The 20,514-nt window shown below is 54.9% G+C and overlaps 5 protein-coding genes across 5 annotated transcripts; 3 read left to right on the top strand and 2 right to left on the bottom strand.

Annotated features, from left to right (window-relative positions):
• Nucleotides 1-231: 231 nt before the first annotated feature.
• On the top strand, nt 232-2,639 carry CGGC5_v005367 (Uncharacterized protein; the record flags this gene model as incomplete). Its single annotated transcript, XM_032035633.1, has 5 exons — nt 232-254; nt 315-383; nt 466-1,832; nt 1,918-2,503; nt 2,555-2,639. 5 exons carry the CDS (start codon nt 232-234, stop codon nt 2,637-2,639), a joined length of 2,130 nt encoding a protein of 709 aa, XP_031885438.1.
• Nucleotides 2,640-2,980: 341 nt separating this feature from the next.
• CGGC5_v005366 (L-2-hydroxyglutarate dehydrogenase) lies at nt 2,981-4,371 on the bottom strand (the record flags this gene model as incomplete). The annotated part of the gene is made up of 2 exons (XM_032035632.1): nt 2,981-4,105; nt 4,267-4,371. The coding sequence occupies 2 exons, from the start codon at nt 4,369-4,371 to the stop codon at nt 2,981-2,983; spliced, it is 1,230 nt and encodes a 409-aa protein (XP_031885439.1).
• Nucleotides 4,372-5,752: 1,381 nt separating this feature from the next.
• CGGC5_v005365 (uncharacterized protein) lies at nt 5,753-7,636 on the bottom strand (the record flags this gene model as incomplete). The annotated part of the gene is made up of 6 exons (XM_066151442.1): nt 5,753-5,934; nt 6,000-6,429; nt 6,516-6,802; nt 6,861-7,382; nt 7,428-7,458; nt 7,604-7,636. 6 exons carry the CDS (start codon nt 7,634-7,636, stop codon nt 5,753-5,755), a joined length of 1,485 nt encoding a protein of 494 aa, XP_066009261.1.
• Nucleotides 7,637-15,278: 7,642 nt separating this feature from the next.
• Nucleotides 15,279-17,702, top strand: CGGC5_v005364 (uncharacterized protein; the record flags this gene model as incomplete). The annotated part of the gene is made up of 1 exon (XM_032035630.1): nt 15,279-17,702. One exon carries the CDS (start codon nt 15,279-15,281, stop codon nt 17,700-17,702), a length of 2,424 nt encoding a protein of 807 aa, XP_031885441.1.
• Nucleotides 17,703-18,561: 859 nt separating this feature from the next.
• tif35 (Eukaryotic translation initiation factor 3 subunit G) lies at nt 18,562-19,691 on the top strand (the record flags this gene model as incomplete). The annotated part of the gene is made up of 3 exons (XM_032035628.1): nt 18,562-18,581; nt 18,735-19,389; nt 19,467-19,691. The coding sequence occupies 3 exons, from the start codon at nt 18,562-18,564 to the stop codon at nt 19,689-19,691; spliced, it is 900 nt and encodes a 299-aa protein (XP_031885544.1).
• Nucleotides 19,692-20,514: the final 823 nt, after the last annotated feature.

Below are 20,514 nucleotides of genomic sequence, written 5' to 3'. Positions count from 1 at the left end.
CAATCTGCATCTCACACATAATCTCCAAACATCCGACCCTGCAACCATTCAATGTCCGCTTAGCTAGGTAGCTTTGCCTACTGCCCTCCACATCTTCGCCTTCTCCTTGTGCTCCCGTAGAATCGAACTCCTCTTCGACACACCACCCTCGCCGTCCCATACCGCGTGCCTCCGCATCTACATGCACGCCTACTGACCCTTCCTCCGGCCGACCCATAGCCATAGGCCATCATGGCTGTGAAAGATGGCGTCTCGTACGACATCATCCACCCTTCTTCAATGCACATCGTCATACTCACTCCACACCAATGCAGATATTATCCGACCAGCAACCTGATCTCCAAGAAGCCGCGAAAGCACTATCGCATTCCAGTCCGATCCCAGTGCGTCCTCCCAGTCATACTCGACCTTTTCCAATGCGCCCTGTCACATGCGGGCAATACTGACAGATCTTCTCATCTTCAGACATTGGCAACTACGATCTCTTATCAGCGCCGAGAAGCAAAACATAATATATTTCCCCGGAGGCTCTGGAAGCAACCATGTCCAGCGTCTCAACACCACCACCAAGGAATGCGAAACTGTCAAGCTCCTTTCGTTTTCGCCACGATGCCTAGTTGCCGAGAGCGGATGGATTTGCTGTGGGGGAGAGACTGGCGAGTTTACGGCGATTCAGCTCGAAAGCACCGCCGATGACGGCAACGACCTTGACCTCCAGCTGAACCTGGAACCCGACGCTCGACTACCCCTCGGATTCGACTCAGATTCACCGCGCCCCGAAGATACCGTCTTTTCTCTCGTTGCGCAGTCACGACGGTTGAACATGAGCAGTCGACTGAATAAAAGCTACACAGCCAAGAGTCAAAAGCTGGCGCGTGACCGCGTCAATTGCATAACTATGTGGTTCCCGCCTATCGCTGGTCCTATGCATCATGGCGCCTACACCGAGCCCGCTGCTGTCTTGGCAAATAACGACAAGACTGTGGTTTTGGTTAGCTTGCGCGACTTCGAGGGTCAGGACAAAGTTGAGCCACTGGATGTAGTGACCTACCCGGACTACGTCAATCGTGCCGTAATATCTCCCGACGGTCGGCTTCTCGTCGCCATCCTGGACGATCCGTTCTTGTATATTCACCATCGTGTTGAGACGACCATCGACGAAAATGGTCCTTTCAGGGCGGACGACAAGGCCGAGCATCGTTGGGAACTGTGCGGCAAGATCTTGCTGAAGAGTCAACGAAGAGATGATGGCTCCGACAGCAGGGGTAGCTTCGCTGCATGTTTTTCGAACACGGGGGCCTATCTGGCAGTGGGCACTCAATACGGCACCATCTCTATATATGATGTTGCCGGGCTGACAGATCCAGATGTTACCGATCCTCTGCTGACATCTTTCACCTCATCGAGACCAATGGCAGGCTCTGGAGCTGTCCGTGACATGGCTTTCTGCCCCGGTCCTTACGATCTCTTGGCGTGGACAGAAGATCGCGGTCATGTAGGCGTAGCTGACTTGAGATCTGGGTTTGTACAGCGTCAAGTACTGGATATCAGTGCGGAGGGCGACTACGAGCACGTTACCGTGCTTGACCGCGCGACTATTGATCCTCGTCTTTTGGAAGGTCGTGGCGAGCGGGAAACCGCTTCGCCGTCCCCCTTTGCCGCCCCGCTCGGTATTGGAGAAAGTCGCCGACGACGAGGATCCGAAGGTCCGGAGAGGCATCATTTGGCCTTGACACCCGATGAGACGCGGGTGCTTGAAGCTCTGCAAGACGAACGTCGGAGAAGAGAGCAGAGAGACCGGATAGCAGCCCGTATGGCGGAGCAGGCGGCAAGTCTGTCAACCCTTCAACAGCTGACCCTCTTATCGGGGCGCCGCTACTCCCCGCTTGATTGACCACGACTCTAACATCATAGTAGCTACGACGCGCGCGGGAAGCAGTAGTGTGTCTCGCAGCATGGTAGAGCAAGGTGATGCGACCCGTACAACAGGGGAGCGCAGCGACTTCCAGCCTGGCAGTGTATCTCGCGCCATCGGGGATCTCTTAGGTAATATCCGAGACTCGCGAGAACGGGCCCAAGAGCGGATACGCAATGCCCATCGGCTTATTTTACAGTCGAGCCCTGACCGAGAGCGCATGCTGGGTATGATGAATGCCCATCCTCCGAGGCGATCTGCGAGCATTCGACCCGGTGACTCCTCTGCTGCTGCCCAGCGAACCGCCAACGACTTGCGTAGCTTAACGCCTTCCGGTAGCGGATGGGCCGATTTGGAAGCTGTGTACAGCCTGTCTTTCGAAAGTAATATTCAAGACCTGCGCACCGCCACCAGAGATCGTGACAGAGATCGGTCTTCAATTTTGCCACTGCTCAACTCCGTTGCGATCCGCGAGCTAGAGGAGCGCAATGCTCGGCGACGCGTCGTGCTAGAGCATGGTGTTCATGAGGCTCCTCCAGAGCCCGACAACACGGCTGGGATCTCGTGGAGCGAGGATGGCCGCATTTTGTAAGGCCACCTTTGGCACATCAATCAGGCGTGTGCTGACGACGAGTCTAGGTACGTCGGCGCAGAAAACGGTATTTACGAGTTTCACGTCGATGTACAAGGGCGGAAGTACCGCCCGAACTTAACTTTGCGATAAGCATGGTCACTGTAATCATCCCTCTTTTCCACAGGCGTTACGGTTACGGGTACTATTGCAGATCGCGGCAATAACAGCCTTTGCCATCGATTCTTTTCACGGAATAGGCGTTCGAGGAGTTGAAATGGAAGCTGCGAAGGAGAGCTAACAGCAGAAACGATTTCGTTGTGAAGTATGTCGCGTCATACGGTGTCTGGTTAGCACTACAACTTTGGGAGGAGTGTTTTGATGCATGTCTGCCAGCGTCACTGAGTATCTTGTATGTATAATATGCATCTAGGGGCATACTGTTCTGATCTCGGTCGAGACTGGGTCAAACACAGAATGAATGACAAAAGAATTTATTCGTACAGAATCTTATCCACCCGCTCCGCGATGGCCAAGCAACTTGTTAAGCCGGGAGATTCTATGCCGAGCAGGTTCACCCAGCCTTCATATCCCTCTTCCTTTCTTACGACGAAGTCGTGGAAACCTGCGCCTTGTGCAACAGCGCCCAACTGTCCTAGCTTGGGTCGAATGCCGGCGTAGTCTGGCTCGAGACAACTTTCGTCGAGTTCCGGCAGGTACTTCTTGATGGCTTCAATGGCCAGGGGCAACCGTGAACCGTTGACCGCCAGTTCATTGGGTGAGTCTACCCATTCCACATCGGGTCCAAAGCGCACCCTCCCAGCGAGATCCAGTGTCAAATGCGTGCCCAAACCACCAGCACCCGGCTCGGGCGCCGGATAGATTAGCCTGCCGACCTTTGGCTTCGAGCTGGAGTACGAGAAGTAATTTCCCTTGGCATAGAACAAAGCCCGCCTTCTCTCGAGAGGCACAATCATGTTGTGAAGGTCGACGGATCCGAGACCTGCCGCGTTCACCAGCACTTCGGCCGTCACTAAGCTTTCCTCCCCCGTGGTCGAGTCCCGAACACGCACCTCCCACCCCTGACTGCCCTTCTCACCCAGCGGCGTCACACCCGTCACGGCCGAGGTCAACGCAACTTCGCCGCCAGCATCCTCAAACAGACCCATCAGGCCGACCATCAAGCCGTGCGAATCGACAATACCCGTCGTTGGGCTGTCGAGAATGCCGGCTTCGCCGCGCACACCCGGCTCCAGGCGGCGCGCCTCTTCCTCGCCGACCCATCGAATGGGCACGTCGATCTCGTTTCTGCAAAAGTCATGCACGCGCTGCAGAGCCTCGCGCTGCGCGGGCGTTTGCGCGACGATCCACTTGCCGGTGTTGGCGTGTGCGACGCCACGCTCGCGGCAGAAGGCGTAGAGGAGCTCCTTGCCGCGGATACAGAGCTCCGTCTTGAGGGTACCGGCGCCGTAGTAGAGACCGGCGTGGATAACTTCGCTGTTGCGTGAGGACGTTTCTGTGCCGACAGCGCCGTGGCGCTCGAGGACAACTGTGGATGTTCCCGGGCGTTGGGCGAGTGCGCGGGCTGTTGCGAGACCTACCGCGCCGCCCCCTACGACCTGTTTTGTCATCTGAGTTAGCCCGTGTCTTCTCGTTTTTGTTCCACCCGGCGATCAAGGGCCGTCGTGCGTGGCGGAATTCTACGTGTTATGGCGTGCGCCGGCATAACGGAGCGGCCTCCGACGCGGATCCGAGAGTTACGGTGACAGTCCAAACTCACAATGTGGGTGAAGTCGGCTCTCACCGAAGCCGTGGATGAGAAGCCTCGACGGGTCCGCCGGCCCAAGCCATGGATGGATCTCGCACAAAACGGCCTCAGCAACATGTTTAAGAATGGCGACTCGAGGTGGTTCTTTCGCAGAGCTTGGAACGCCTGAGCTCTCGAAGTGGGTAGAGATGTTTAAAAGTGCCGATGACGCCACCGGGGACCTGCCGGGGTGTTTCCGGGACGCCGGGTCCGCTTCAAGTGTTAGCAGGGGGCACCCAATAGGCTCCCGGTGTCTCAACCAGCTGTGTACCAGATTAACTCGTTGGCTTCAATCAACGACGACGACACCACTTGTGGGCCTGCTCTGATGAAGACCGGGGGAGAGTAGGCAGAACAAATTATACAGCGCTGATCAGAGTTCAAGGCCACAGGACTCCTAATCTGCTGCACTGTGAGAGAAGGAAGACGCTGAGAACCAGTCGCTCGCCGCGGACAAGCTGTAGTTCCCCGAGGGAAACTGCACTGAATTCAATGTGTATTTGACTGAGGTCCTTCTACTGAAAGAAATGACCTTTCGAACGAGTGATGTGCCATCAGAGCGACGAATCATCTACGTTACAAGGTTGATGAGCACAAAACCCAACTATTGTATAACAGCTCGTGGACACTCTGTGGTGCTTGATGATCTCCTGCATTGGGAGCTTCCCACCTTTTGCAATGGGAAGAGGCCATCCTACATTCATCGGGTAAATCTGGCTGCTCTACGCAGTACTGTCGCTCTTGAAAGCGCTGAACACCTAGTGCGACCCTGTTTTTACGACATGCTACAAGGCGACGCAGTCTCCGTGAGCGTGCATCTCTTTATGCTGATCAATCGCATTTACTGAGCTTCTGCCCCAAGCATCTTGCGCATTGTGCTGAACACACCTACGATGGACCAATAGAGAGTACCCGAGGATTCCGACCGCTACTCTCTCGCGAAAACAAGATGTCAGAAACCCCGAGACGCAACAATACACACGCTCTCATTGACTAGCACATGAACGACTCCATCCATTGAACCACACTCAAGTCTCAAGTAGCCATACCAAGTGGTTGAACGTGCTAACATGGTTGTTCTGTGGCCGGCCAAGTTCAGCCTTCTCGCGTAATCACCACAGGACGTACCTCATAATATCACGCGCGAGATGACAGCCTAGAGCTTTATTATCATCGGGATAACATGAGAAGACGTGAGTGTGTAATTATGGTTGCTAGGCCGTGTTTCCGTTGAGTTGAAGCTGCCTGCCTAAAAAATATGGGTGACGACCTGTACCCTGGTTCGTACTTCCTTAACGCCGTTGCCATGTCGTCGCATTCGTGAGAAAAGAATATCGGGCTATTTGTGACACCGAACACCAGATTTGAAAGCCATTTGAGTGCGCGGAAACATAACCTATACATAACCTATACAAGGCGCGCTCCCCTTGTGAACATCATGTTGCACGCCATAGCTTAGCTAAGACGTCTCTTTGGTCGCCTCGACCGCAGAAGGAACAGCGACGATGGACGGGGTGGTTCGTGCAGTGGTTTGATCCTCTTCGCCCGCTGAAGTAGCTCTCGTGAGATGAGATGAATGGGCGGGCTCGCTAGGGTTACCGTGAGCTGTGATGCCAGGGACCAAGTCCGTCAATTGTTTCTCTAAACACCTGTTAGCATGAATCCCACAACCGAACCGCGCACATGGGCAGGCTTGCCTAGGTCACGAATGCGATGACGCAGCATCTGATTCTCTCTAACCAGCATCTGAGTTTCTGCTTGGTAGAATGCGCTCTCGTCGCGGCCCCCGAGAAGAAAATGATCGCCACTGTCGCCGCTCATAGAGGTTGATCGCAATCTGGGGGAGGCGCCGCGACTCGGGGTTCTAGACCGACGTTGAATATCCACTCTCGCCATGTCGAAAGAGCTCCGAGGGTGGTGAGGTACTCCAGGGGAACGAGAGAAGGAGCCGGAAGAGGGCAGAGGCGCGACTCCCGAAGGAGGTATGGCAGCGGCTGGCTGAGAGATAGGAGTGCCCTGATTGGATCTCTCGGAGGTAATTGCAGAGTCTTCGATGGCGGAAGAGCCTTGTCCTTGAGCGGCTTGGAGTTGCTGGAGTTGGAGTTGCTGTTGGCGAATCATGTGAAGCAGCCGGTTCTGTAATGGCATTATCATTAGCTTCTTGGTGCAGCCCCTGAAACAGAAGATCCAACTGGGAGGGGGCTTGAAAGAAGGACACTTACGACTTGGGCTTCTTGCTCTGCCTCAAGCTCCTGATGGAGCTCTCCCAAGCTAGGAGCACGGTTGTGATGGGGATCACCGCCGGCTACCATGAGAGGCGAACTTGCCATAGGCTGAGGGCTGGCAGTGTTGACACCGCTGTTATGTTGGGTATGCTGGCTATCCGCGACCATTTCACCAGGACCGGGAACTGAGGGATCGTTCAGTTGCAGATTCATCAAAACAGTCGATCGTCGGCGGCCGGCGCCAGGAGATTGTCGGTTTCGCGAGAGCGAGCCGCTCGACGAGCCTGAGATGCCATGTCAGGTGAGTTACAAAAGGCCATGCTGAGGAGCGAGCCAACTTACGTCTGGATGGTTCGTGTTGAAGACCCGCGTTCATGGTGGCGGCAGCCTGCAACGAGGTAGACAGGCGACGCGGGGAGCCAGTGGGAGACTCGCCGCGGGCTGGGGCGCCAGCAGAGGCCGGTACGGAATGTGGCATTGGAGAATCGCCGTTGGATGAAGACATTCTGGATCGAATGGGGAGAGATGGGGGCGATGAAGGTGGAAGAGAGTTCAGGTCTGGGGACATGGCATTGATGACAGCGTTTTGTGGGAGCTCTGGAGACCCTCGGGGCGATGGGAGGAGGTTGGCCCTTGATTGTACTCTGTGCAGCAAAGGTGTAAAGCCAGCGAGAACAGCGAAATAGAAGGATCCAATGGAAAATCGAGAGATGGTCGGCAAGATGATTGCAGCTGCAGTAACAACAGGCGGGAAAGGTGGGGTTGAGGCTGCGTCAGAGGTGGGCGGCGATACTGGAGTATGAGGTAATGCTCCAGTAGGTACCTCAGGTGCCGTAGGTAGGTACGGATAGGTAAGGTAGGGAGCTATCCTAATTGAGCCAATGACAGGTGGCAGGGTAGGTACCTTACTTGGTAGGTAGGCAGGCCCGTAGGTGCCTGCCTCACTGTGTGGTAAGTATGTGCTGACAGGCGGTCCAATGCCTGCTCGGAGGAAATCGATGTTGGACTCTGTCGGGTTGGGCGAACCAAAAGGGGACGAGTCAGAGAATAAGAGCACTTGTGAGGCATCAAATGGAATAACATACCTCCTTGAGGTGTAGAGACGAGTGCGGTGGCATGCTCGGTCATAGAATGCCCTGCTGATCAGCAGTTTCTTGAAGTTTCCGGTTCTGCATGGCAGCTGACACTGGATCAGTCCATCTCCCCCCGCCTCCGCGGTCCAGCAGCAGGAAGAGCCAGGCCACAGTGGGGAGCTTCCACTCCAGCCGTTGCAGCACCTGAAGGTGAGTTACGGATACCTTAGCACTCTTTGCTAACCGGGCACAGTGTGCCTGGTGCATGCCTCAGGCACTCCATCCCAGCGTTTCCAAAACGGTGGGTAGGGTTGGAAAACAAGAGCAACGATTACGGTAAGCAATTCATCTGAACGCCTTTACGGCGTAAGTACTTCATGCCCACTGCCGTCTAATATCATCTTGGTAATTCTCCATGATATGTAGCTTATGACAGCAACGTCCAACCCTGTTGCTCATCCCATGGCGTCTAGCCGTGACCAACGTTGACTCATAAAGCCAGCTCGATTTCGCAGCATACCACCTGACTTCAGTTTGACCCCCGTGAACGACAGTGGCGCACCCTTCGAAGTCGACGAAACATCCAATAGGTTCAGTCTCCGGGAAGACCGTCCAGCCCTTGATTTGCCAGCTAGCCTTTGCGATGTCACGAACATTTGCTGACGGCTTTCGCCTGCTGATATCGGGCATGCCAGAGGCCTGATAGCGAGCTCCTCAGGTCTCTCGTCAAGTTGACGCTTTGTTGCTGGCCTGCCTATAGCCATGGCTACAGCTCAACCTCGATGTTTCCTTCCCGCGTCATTCTTACCGCCTCTCCACCTGAGAAAGCACCCAAAAACAGATGCTTGTTTCGATGGCGGCCTGTCAGAAAGAACACTTGCGAAGCCTCTTTACCCGCTGTCCGATGCGTCTGCTCGCCCACGTCCTTTCTAGCTGCTCCAGGTCTCAGGTGAAAACACCTTGCGCAAGCCACCGCTACATGTGCCCAACGGGGGCCCAAGCTTATCTGGAGATCCTCGTTGCTAGATTGTTCGTCACCGTCGCCGCCTCGAGCTAACACGATACAGCAAAGTGCCGATCACGCCGCCGCCGCTACCCATCCTCCACTACCGCCCTGGTTCCTGGAACACCAGCAGCCTTTTGTTCAGCGCCCAGCGACGGATTCATCGTGGCGTCTCCGCCCGTGAAGCCAACCGTCCGCTATGTCCATGCCAGAAGGACAAAAGGACGAAGTGGAACCACACCTGAAGAACCCCAAACATGGCTTCCGTGATTTGTTTACAGCCATAGCTGTCATTCACGGCCGAGACGATTTACAGAAGCCAGGAAAGATAAAGATATTTGCGTCTACCTAGGTAATCCGGCTGACAACTGTGCGCTAACGTGCGCATTTGGCGGACTGCACGCAGAAGCTAATGCCACCCGCGGATCAGGCCGTCAAGCCGTCGAGTGGATCGTGTCCAACAGCAGGCCAGCGTTGTCCGTCTCCGGACACTATTCTTAGTGATGCTCGATGAAAGTGTCCTTCAGACCTGTCGGTCTCAGTTGTCAGACCGGAGATAAAAACCGTAAGGCACGTAATCAATGTGATGTACCTGCAGATACATCATCATGTAATGCCAGCCTGTAGCTTCGTCAAGCTATCAACGACATCCCAATGTCTTGTCTCACTTGCTAGGAATCCACTGGCGGACTTAATGTGAAGATGAGACTGGGGCTGAGGGCTGGTATGGTATGCAGCCGTTGCATTGGATAGTTGTAGACTTGACGGCCTCGCGTTTTCGCAAATTGCTACTCGATCGAGCATGCTGCGTTTCCTGCAGTGGCAAGACAGATCTCGCCATCCTGCAGTTGAGTACATACCATGCATAGTACCTGGTCTACTGAAAATCCATTGCGTTGAAGAAAATAACAACCAGCGCCATTGATGGGTGGGAAACCGAAATGACAAATCCGGCGGCCTCCAGGTGTGATCCCAAAGGATGGTGGCGATATGATTGCCACATCAAGTGGGTGACCCTGTGCGCACAACCTGGCCTTCTTCGTCTCTGGCGGGTTGGATGAGGCATGTTGGTTCACGAGTAGCTCGCATGTGAGCTGGAGCTGCTGGCCAGTCCAACTGAGGTCCCGAAAGTTGAAGCCGCCAAAAGCCACACCACGCGGCAGGGACGCAACGCCGGTACCGAGAAGCTGATGCCATGTTACCATAGTAAAGACGGCGCGGCGATCGGATGAGCCCGGGTTTTGATGTCTGCGCCAGCTCCGAACTAGCTCTGCGCGCGTGGATTCCAGAGTCGTACTCTGTGTGTCTCCGAGGTGCGCCTTTCCGAGCGGCGATGGCCCTGCAAGCAGGGACCTGCCTGGTTGGAGGGACGCGAGGGGTTCCGGCTTGCTGGTAGGTGCCGTGGTGACCGGGGGGCTCAGACCGGGTCGAGCCCCGAGAGCCAGTGGATAGCAGGGATAAACATGGAGGGCAAGAAAACGACGCTACTGCAGGAACAGCCTGACCAAAAGAAGACCATCAGGCCAGATCTGCCTTTGGCTGGAGAACCACCCGGCCTGGATGTTGTTCGTGTGCGGTTCTCAAGCGGTGCCGAAGGCCCTGGAGGTCCAAGGACTCTGTGGCCCATGTTGGGATGTGACGACACTATCGGCCGAACGGTTGATTGGGGTCCTGACGACTCAAAGGGCCAGTCGGCAAATGTACCTGGGCAAGTCATGGTTAGGCGCAGGCGAGAGAACGGACGGGTGGTACGGATAGCGAAAAGTTCGTCGCCGACGTTATTTAGTAATTGCTAGTTGAGAATCTGGGATGGCGAAAGCTGACTGGGCGGCTGCCACACATCATCTCCGAGGCGGAAAATTGTGTCAACAACGGCGTTGGGCCGGGGAAGGACCTGACGGCCAGCCCTGAGAGCTCAAAGATCAGGGACCCGTCCGGCAGTAGTGGCCGGGTTGGGGCCAGCAGCCCTTGGTAAGGTACCTTACATAGTATCTCACTTTACCTTGGTACCTTACCTTACGGATACCTAGAAGGTATCAACAGGGTCGGTTCACTTAAGGCAGGGAAGGCATGATATGGGGGATTGCTCGAGCGAAAAGAGCCGCTCGGCGCCCGCCTTGAGAGCTTGGACACAAGAAACAAACATCACGCGGTTCCCAATGCCGTGGACAACTGTAAAAGGGGGATAATTTGCCCCTTTGCAAGTTGCTGTTGCGTTCCCGCTGGCTTGCACTGTCGACGCTGTGGTCCGACAGCCGCGACTCCGCAAGAAAGGTTTGGAGATGCATTAGTCGTCTGAACAACACCAAGAAACACCTCTGCCGGGAGTCGCCGCCTGAGCGGGTTGCCTGGAAACGCCTGCTCTGTGCTTACGGATAGAGCGAGCGCAATTGTCGGATGGCAGCTGCATCGGCTGAGCGTGCTCAACATCAGTCGTCAATGAAGACATGCAATGGAGACCCTTTGCGCACGATCCCGCAATCCCGTATGAGGTATGTCGTAGGTATTATCTGTACACTCTGCACCCAGGTCGCGGGTTCGCATGCATTTCCTTTACAAGCTTCGCGCTGCCCATTCCCTCTAACCACGCTTCAGTGGTACGGCGCAAATGTGTCAGAGGATTCGGGCGCCTGGACCTCTGAGGTCGTCAGGCTGCAATCTGCAGGCGTTCATGTCGTCCAAGTGGCGGCAGTGGCTGTTGATAAGTGTTTCGTCAAGTGTCAAGAGGGAGGCGCTATAAGTAATCCCGAGAGAGAAGAAAGGCTAGGAGGTTTCTAGACGCCGACGTGTTGGACCATATCGAATTGACACAAATGGAAGACGGGGAAGGCTGCCTGACGAACAATCGGATTGAGCGGCAAGGGGGGGGGCGTCGAGATTCAAGGCAGAGTCGCAGGATCTTCAAATCTTGCAACCAGAGAAAGCGATGCCGAGGGAATCTGGACCTCCAAATCAAAGGGGCTTCTGTATTTGTTTCGCGCAGCTTGGGAGCAGAGCCGGCTACGGATATCTTCCATTACCTTACCTCATGATGAAGGGGCCATACCGTGGGGCAAGCAGCGCACATCTTCATTAATTCGCGGGCACGGCAGGTTCCCTGGTTTGCACCACCTCACACCTCACTTTACCTGCACCCTGCCGCCGGCCGGTGGCTACCTACGAATACCGGCAAACTCAACCGAACCTGCGGAGGCAAGCTCTGGAGAGGTTCCAGGCTACTGTTTCGAAAGCTCGGAGAAAATGGTCATACCATCACACGACAGACACCAAAACGCCAAAGCTCCCGCGCTACGAAGCTAGTCGAGCGCACGAGGGTCCCATGGTGGTTCTAGACGAATTGTGAAGGAAGCGCGGGAGGAGCGCATTCGCATTGCTGTGCGTGCGTGCGTGCGTCGTCGTACATACCTACCTAATTATCTTAGATACCTAGGTAGGTAATGTGAGCGTCGTGAATGGCAGAGGCTGTGCCTGTCCGAGCCAAGGTGCGATCGATGGTCGGTACGGATACCTAGGTAATTCAGGCGAGGTGTTGGGTGACACATACCAGCTGAATGATGAATCCGCAATCGTGGTGTCTCGTTGCTTTTCTCTTGTGAAAATTCCTCTTAGCCTTCTTTTCTTTTCCGACGCGGTTTCTTCTCTCTCCTCGGACTGAGCCTGGGGCCCATCTCATATATTTGCTTTTTGCTTCTTCCTCTTCTCCCACATACAAGGCGCTTACATAGGTAGTACTTTCCAGCTCATATGCGCCGGAGTGGGGGAGTGGGGTGTGAGCTTCTTACCGTTCCAGGGCAGCAGCTTCCGTGCTCGTGCTGTTGGTGGAAGAGTGGGGGGTACTTGTGAACCTACCTATGGAAGGCAGCTTACAGTACACTACCTTACCGCGTACCTTACTCTGTGCGTGCGAGCTGCGAGAGATGTCGTTGTGGAGGTCCGATCTATGCCACTTTTAGAATGGGACGTCGTTGCTCTGCTCCCCTGCAGACTCGACGTGTCCGCCCCGTCGGATTTTACACGTCGGGGATTCGCTGGAGACAGCAAGGGGCCGTTGGCGCGTTTCTTCCTCACACTTTCAAAACATCCCCGGACGATGGACGACAGGGGAAAGGCCGTCCAAGTTCAATCCATCCAGAGTCCTACGGATAGACAACAGTTCCTTCTGTTGCCAAGGTAGATTAAATGTCTTTTATACCACAGGTAAACTGGACGATACGTACTTTTCACAAAAAAATGCATCCATAATCCAACACGCACAGGACACGAACAGCAACCGCCGGCGTCGCATTGGGTCATTTCGTGTCGTGTGTCAACGGCGAAACCGACAGGCCTCATTTCTGCTGCTTCCTTTCTTTGTCGTCCACCCATGTCGGGATTGTCCTTCGGTCGCTCTTTTGGGAAGACGCTTCATTTGCCATTTGCCAAAGTTTGGTAGCAGAGGCCAGGAACACAGAAACACAGGCAGGGGCCAGACGATCCGGGTGATGGATTCTTGGACCTCCAGGGCTCAACGATTCACAGGGGGCTCGCTAAGGATGTGATTGATGGGCAACGGGCAATTGGGGGGAACAGGAACTCGTCACTGCGTTCGGGGAAGAGCTTCCCGCGCTTCCCGTGTGATTGGTTCCAAACTGTCCTGGACTTTGACCGGGAGACTGGAGACTGGAGACTGGACATCATCAAAGATCAGAGTGACCCTCTTACAATCTAGTTTTTCATCGCCGTGTCAATTTTTTGTTCTACCGCGGTGATTTGGTGTCCCACTACCCCGTCGTCGAGTCGAGATCCCTAAGGACCCTGTCCGAGAGTACCGACATGACGACGATGGATGGGGGGGTGTGTGGCGCGCTGGTTCGAACTTGGCCATCCCGTCAAAAGCATCGCTTGCCGAGGCTGCACCTGCAGAGTTTATTTCGTGCGGGATGCTTTTGTATTTGCTGGCTTGTCTTTTTTTTTTTTTTTTTTTTTTTTTTTTTTTTTTTTTTTTTTTTTTTTTTTTTTTTTTTTGTCTGATGTTTTTTCCTATGCCTTTCAACTGTTCCTTACCGGCTCTGTCCCGCGCTTGCGGCCGCCGGCATATTGCTTGTTGAGAAGAGGTTTGTGTACCTGGGTTCGCTGCAGTAGGCAGGATGGGATGGCATATGAACAGTACCCATACCCTACGACTGCAAAATATCTGCACCGCACTCACCTGCTAATCACAAGTACGGATACTGGGCACTTGTTTTCAAGGTAGTGACAACAAATCCGGAAAGCGAGAGGACTCAAGCAAGGGGGCGTGTGGGCGGACAGGGATAGGCTACTTTACCGAAGCAGAGAGGTAAGGGTGAGATAACCAGGTGCCAGGATATAAGATGCGAGGCGTCCAGCGTTGTGCAGATACCACAGTCTACGCAGTACATGGACAGACTGAAGAGCCGATGGCAATGGCAATGGAAGCAACCTTACCTAGACTAAAAGCAGGTGCAAGGAACAGGGTCCTGCGCTTCAGCCTGGACGACGGACGCGCTCTCTTCTCGGCGTCTCTGTCTCCTCTCTCGTCATCAGAGGGCGCCAAAGCGGACGAGCGACAATCCATAATCATAGTAATAATAATAACAACGATCACGGTCCTTGTTCTTGTTAGGTGTGCCTGCCTACCTACCTAAGGTAAGGTAAGGTAAGGTCGTAAGGTAGGTCGACCGCACCGTCCTAGCCTACCCTAGGTGGGCTCCTAAGGTAGCTGGAAGTAGGTCGGCTCACGTTCACGCCGCACCGCACCGCACCCACACACCTCATCCAAATGGAAGGCGGCGGCGGCGGCTTAGGTTGCCGTCAGGTACCCGCGCCTCTCTGCTGCCAGCTCTAATCCGACCTGAGCAGGTAGGTAGGTACTTTAGGTACCTTGCGCGGGCAATCCACCAATCTCAATGTCACATAGGTACCTTACCTTACCTACGTGGACCTTACTCTACCTACCTACGCTCACGCTGGCCCCCATTTCCAGGATGGCTCTTGCTTTGGCTCGGTTATTATTATTATTATTATTATGAATATCCCCGAATGCCCTCCCCGTCCGTCCTGCTCTTCCTTGGAGGTTTGTCGTCCTGCTGTCTCATTTATCCACTTCTCTTCCCTCTGCAACTGCGTCCGGCTCTTGCAGTGGTACGTCAGGCGGGCCCTCACTTGATCAACCTTACCTTGCCGTGAACACTACTACTCATCGAGCTCGGTACCCTTTTTATTCTTATTCTCATCACTCACCCGTTGCCGGCTCAGTCACACCCACACACCTACACGAGACACACCTGGCCAACCAGCTTCATGCCAGCTACCGCGACGCAACCGAGTCTTCGCCCTCAAAAACTTATTCGACTCGCCCACAACGTCCCTCTCATCACACGTCAATAGTTTCCAGCCCTACTCCGACAGTTTGCTTGCTGGGATACAGAGAGCTTGGTTCCACGATCCACCACTACCACACCACCCTGGCCACATTCGATTGTTTCTTATGCCTACCATCTCAACTTACATTACCGAATCCACCCGCTGCTGCTTGTTATGCCAAAGCGCGCCGCCGTCCCTCTCTGTCTTATACTCAGGTCACCGCCCGCTCTCTTCCGACTGGAACCTGGAATCACTTTGGTCCTCTCCTTTCCGTGAACTTTCACACCACTTCAACGTCTGGCTGGAACAAACCACCAAGCCATGGCCGACGTTGAGCCTAGCAGCCCCAGCGCTGCCACTTTTGCTGAGACCCTCCAGTACCGCGCCACTCAGTCACGCCGCTCTCGACCTCCAGATCTCGATTCTGCCCCCACCGAGCAGCAGAACCGCGTTCCTCTGCGCTCAGAAAATAGGCTCAGCAGACGAGATTCGCGCCTGGGGCTTCGGAGCATATTTGGGAGGAATAAGAATGTCCGCGAGATCGACAGCTCGACATCCTACTTCGACACCGGAAGACCAAGTAGTATCCGAGCTTCTCTGGCCGAAATTAGCCACTGGCCTTACATGAGATCCGAAATCACACTATCTGGCGCCGCCTCACGACCAACCTCAGTGGCTACCAACGCGCCTTTCACCGATTCCTCCATCCAAAGAAGACCGACCACCACCGAGCGATCTAGGTCACAGACACCATCCGGCAGATCCTCTCGTGGCAATCTCGCGACCTGGGATCCCCCACCACTCTTTCAAGCATACCCCCAAGCGATCAAGCACGCGCAGCTTCCCGCCTGCACCACGTCGGCCGACGTTATACTGCGTTTCAATGACAGGAAGGGCAGCATCAGCCTGCGCGATGACCTGACCCAGCTGAACCTCGCCTCCGACCTTGGCGATGACCAGCCTGACGAAAAGGCGAGAAAGAAGCACCTGAGAACAATCTCCACCACCAGACTGGAGTGGACATCCAAGATATACGTCCTCTGCACCTCTGGCTACCTGTTGCAGTATGCTGGTGAGGGCAACTTCGACCGTCTGCCTGAAAAGATGCTGCATCTGGGTAAGGATTCTGCTGCCTTCGTCAGCGATGCCATTCCCGGACGTCATTGGGTTCTCCAGGTTTCCTCAGCAATGGAATCCAACGGCATGTCTTCTGCCGATTCGCGATCACTCCTGTCCCGACTTCCCTTCCGCGCCGCCGACAAGAGACACGCCGCCAATTTCCTGATGGTTTTTGAGAGCGCGGAGGAAATGGATTCCTGGATTACGGTCCTGCGCCGGGAGATCGAGGCGCTTGGCGGCAAGAAGAATCTTTCTGAGACTGGCAAGCCTAAAGCTGATGACAACGTTGTACAGCTGAAGGCGCAGCCTAGTCAGCGGACGTTGATTGTCCGCGACCCGGATAGGTTCTCGCGAGTCCTCCCTCCGGATTTCAGCCTTCACCTGGAGCAGGCCAGGCTGCACGACTCCGAACGCCATTCTTCCATCGACGCTGACATGACCCGCGAACCCTCCATCGATGACATCTCTACCACCAATAGTGTCATGTCCCACGACGACCGGGCGTTGGAGAGCCTGAGGGATAGCACCAACCGTCTCTCTTACATCTCATCTGGTCAACGCACATTCATGACCTCGGCTGGCTCTTCGCCTGCGTGCTCCCCTGTTCGCGATAGCTTTGCCAGCAGCTACCTCGAGGATCTCCCCCCTCCGTGTCAGGAGGTGCCTACGGTCCGGCCGAGGCCCAACGCCGCGGCAATCCTTGATCGTAGACAGTCACTGCAGACATCGGGCTACCTTGAGCTGAGAAGCTCACCCATGTCGCGCCCTCAATCCACTTTATACAGTGAACATGAGCTTGCACAAGTTGCTGCAAACTTCAGCGTGCCCATCAGTAGGCGCTACAGCGCCATGAAGTCACCCACAGCGAGCCCTGAGCAAGTCAGAAACCGGGACTCTTTTTCGAGCTCAAGAAGCATGCGCAAGCCGCCTCCCACTGCTCTTGCCATGTCTCGCCCGCTTTCCATGGTGGCTGATCAGCCCTCCCCAGTGCAAGGCCTCATCGACTCACTTGGCCAGCAACAGGTTGCTCCAGCCCAGCAGGGCGACGGCTTAGCCGCCTACCCCCCGAGACAAACGAGTCTCAGTCCCAGAGAGCAGGCTGCTACAGTAACAGTTCGTACCAGCCCGCGAAAGTACGCGAGCTCTCCTTCGCTGAACAAGCCGGGGGAGGCATCCCTCTCACCGGAGCTTAGAACCTTCATCCTGCCTTCGAGGACTCCTCCGACGCCTTCGGCCAACGAGGTCGACGAGTTACCCGTTGCCCATTCACCCATGGGCGAGTTTGGACAACTCCACTCACCCAAAGCCTGCCAACAAACCCCCAGAAGACCGAGCACTTTCTTCGACGCTTCTTCCCCGCTCTCTACCATTAGCGCCAGCCCGGAGCAAGAGAGGACAGTTGCTCCCATGTTGGTATCCCCAAAGACCGCCTCGGTATCACCGAGGTCAAGGCCGTCACCCCGAGTACCCAGTACTCCGCCAACACTGTCGACCAGGCATCTCCGAGCCGACTCCAGGTCTCTCGGCAGACGAAGCATGCCGCAGCTCGTAGAGGGGCCCCCACCCGCACCACCACCAAGCTGCGCGCTGCCTCCAATCCCTCAGAAGGCGCGCGAGAACGCTTGACTTGTCATTCACTTGTTCGATCATGAACCACCATTTCCTTTTCCATTCTGTCTCTTGGTTACGTTTCGTAGAACTGCCTAAGGCGGCACAGGTGTTTCGTTTCATACGTCATTTTATTTTTGTCATTTTTCAACGTTTGGGACCTTGTTTGCGTCATACCCCTTCAGCTGCGCAAAACGGCGTTTACGGATAGAAAGAAGGGGCCAATTCCATGAATCACCATCTGGACGGCATTTGGACCGTTTCGGCGGTGGCGGGCATACATCATGGCTGGGGTTTGGATGACACAGAAGGCGACGTAGATATCCTTGGGATAACACCTGTTGACGTAGTGTATGACCTGCATTTTTGTATTAGTAGCGGACGGGCTAAGCATCATCCCCTCGAGATGACCTCGGGGAAGGCTAGAAGCATTCAACATGAAAATTTTGGACGGCGAGTGTCTTGTGGTGCACAACATTGGTGTTTCGTGGACTCGTCTCAGACTGACTCACATCTGGATTGTCACTCAAAGGTCGAATTAGACTTCAATGGGAAACTACAGGAAGGTGCCGTTACAAAACGGTCCACATTCCACCGTGTTGCCCTTGTTGCCACAGTAATGAAAACGGAGGTGGTAAAAAACCGGCAGGTAGACCCGAAACGGTATAGCGAGCTTGCCCCACACTAAAGCTCGGAGACGCACCACGAAAATCACAAAATTCATCACCTCAAGAACCCCACCAAGAAATCGGACATCGCGACAACCCGCTTCGTCGACACTGACAATCCTCGAACCCACGATTCGATCGAGCCAGAACCCGTGATCACCTTCCCGACAACTTCGAGATAGGACAGCAATCAGAGAAAGAGATCCATTATGGCCACCCCTAAGACCAAGTCAGTCATTTCCCCCAGAACCCCCTACCCCCCCTCCTCTGGAAATAGCGCTGGGATAAGTAGTTGTGTGCAGAGGAAGAGCGCCAAGGGGAAACCTTCATGTGAGATGGGTGTACAGAAATGCTGATCTTCCCCTTCTTTCCCTTTGTCCAGGCACGACTGGGCCGACGACGAAGATGTCGACGAGACCACCACCGACCTCCCCGCGCCCCAGACCATCAGCAACAAGGACGGCACCAAGACCATCATCACCTTCCGTTACAACGATCAGGGCCAGAAGGTGAAGACGACTCGCCGCATCCGCTACACCACGCACACGGAAAAGGTGAACCCGCGCGTCGCCGAGCGCAAGACATGGTCCAAGTTCGGCCTCAGCGCCAAGGATCCCGCCGGTCCCGCCCCCGACACGACCTCCGTCGGTGAGAACATCATCTTCCGGCCTAGCACGAACTGGCGCAAGGATGAGAAGGAGCAGGGCGAGGACCCCAACGCCCAGGCCATGAAGGACAAGCTCAAGGACAAGAAGGTCAAGTGTCGTATTTGCAACGGCGAGCATTTCACAGCCCGCTGCCCTTACAAGGACACCATGGCCCCGATCGGCACCGAGACTGGCACGGCCGACGTTGCCGCCGGGATGGGAGACGAGCCGGGAGCTGCTGCTGCTGCTGCTGGAGGCCCGGGGGCCAAGAAGGGAAGCTATGTCCCGCCTGCGCTCAGAGCTGGCGCCGCTGGCGCTGCTGCCGGAGACAGGATGGGCGGCAGCAAGTACGGCGAGCGAGACGACCTGGCTACCCTGCGTGTTACCAACGTGAGTCATCTCCATTGGGCTTTATCCCTCACAGATGTTCTCGTTCGTACGTGGGTTACTAATTGTGAATTGCACAGGTTTCGGAGCTGGCGGAGGAGCAGGAGCTGCGCGACATGTTCGAGCGATTCGGTCGGGTCACTCGTGTGTTCTTGGCCAAGGACAGAGAGACGGGTCTGGCCAAGGGTTTCGCATTCATCAGCTTCGCAGACCGGAGCGATGCCGTCAAGGCCTGCGCCAAGATGGACGGTTTCGGTTTCAAGCACTTGATTCTCAGAGTCGAGTTCGCCAAGAAGGCGAACTAAGCGCGAGCAGAAGAGGGAGTTGCAATGTGGTTGAAGAGGGAACGGTGTGGAGCGGTAACGACGGTTTTTATGATGCTACTACTGGAGATACGGCTACGGCATCGGTATTAAAATTGGCATCCTGGGGTTTGGTAGTTCATCCTTTTTCTCTCTCTCGGAAATGCAAAGTCATGATCTCATGGAAATAGGTAGCCCGTCGCGGCGGTGTGTTGGGCTTCACGCGTAGGCCGTTGGTCTTGTTGGGCTAGATGGCGCGTTGGCTCTGTTTGTACCAGGACCTCAGAGACGATGAAGACAAGATCCTAGTCTACGGGATTCGCAGATTTTTCACACAGTGGACACGGCATGAAGAGTCTCTTGTTTCAAGGTATGCCGTCATATTCAAATTCAGAAAAAAACATATCGCAAAGTAGGTATCTCTGATGCAGGGACGTCCTGACCGCATCGAACCATCCTCTCCCTCTTCCCGCCCCCCTTTTCTCCAGCAACCTGGAGCAAGAACATTCAAAGGACAGTTACATAGGAAAGGTCGAAAAATAACATGAATAAGCAGAGAAAGATGGAAACCTTCGACAAGACGCCGAGGGAGAAGACCCAAACGTGGCCGCCGGTTCCCCCATTTTACGTGCCCAAGTGATTGTGGTGTGTTTATTACAAGGAGAGTCCGTCTGTATGTCGGCTCCGTCATCATTATCTCGTCCAAGGCCGTAAAATGTTGCTGCCGAGAGCAAGCAGTACTACAAGTAACAAAGAGCGGGGAAAGAAGAAAAGGCGAGGAGAATAAGGAAAATGGGTTGATGGTGTGTGTAGTGAAGCGAATGTG

Source organism: Colletotrichum fructicola, assembly GCF_000319635.2.
Source record: "Colletotrichum fructicola Nara gc5 chromosome Unknown KSG_Nara_v1_contig03, whole genome shotgun sequence".
Classification (NCBI taxonomy): Eukaryota; Fungi; Ascomycota; class Sordariomycetes; order Glomerellales; family Glomerellaceae; genus Colletotrichum; species Colletotrichum fructicola.
This window is presented reverse-complemented; position numbering and strand designations above follow the sequence as displayed.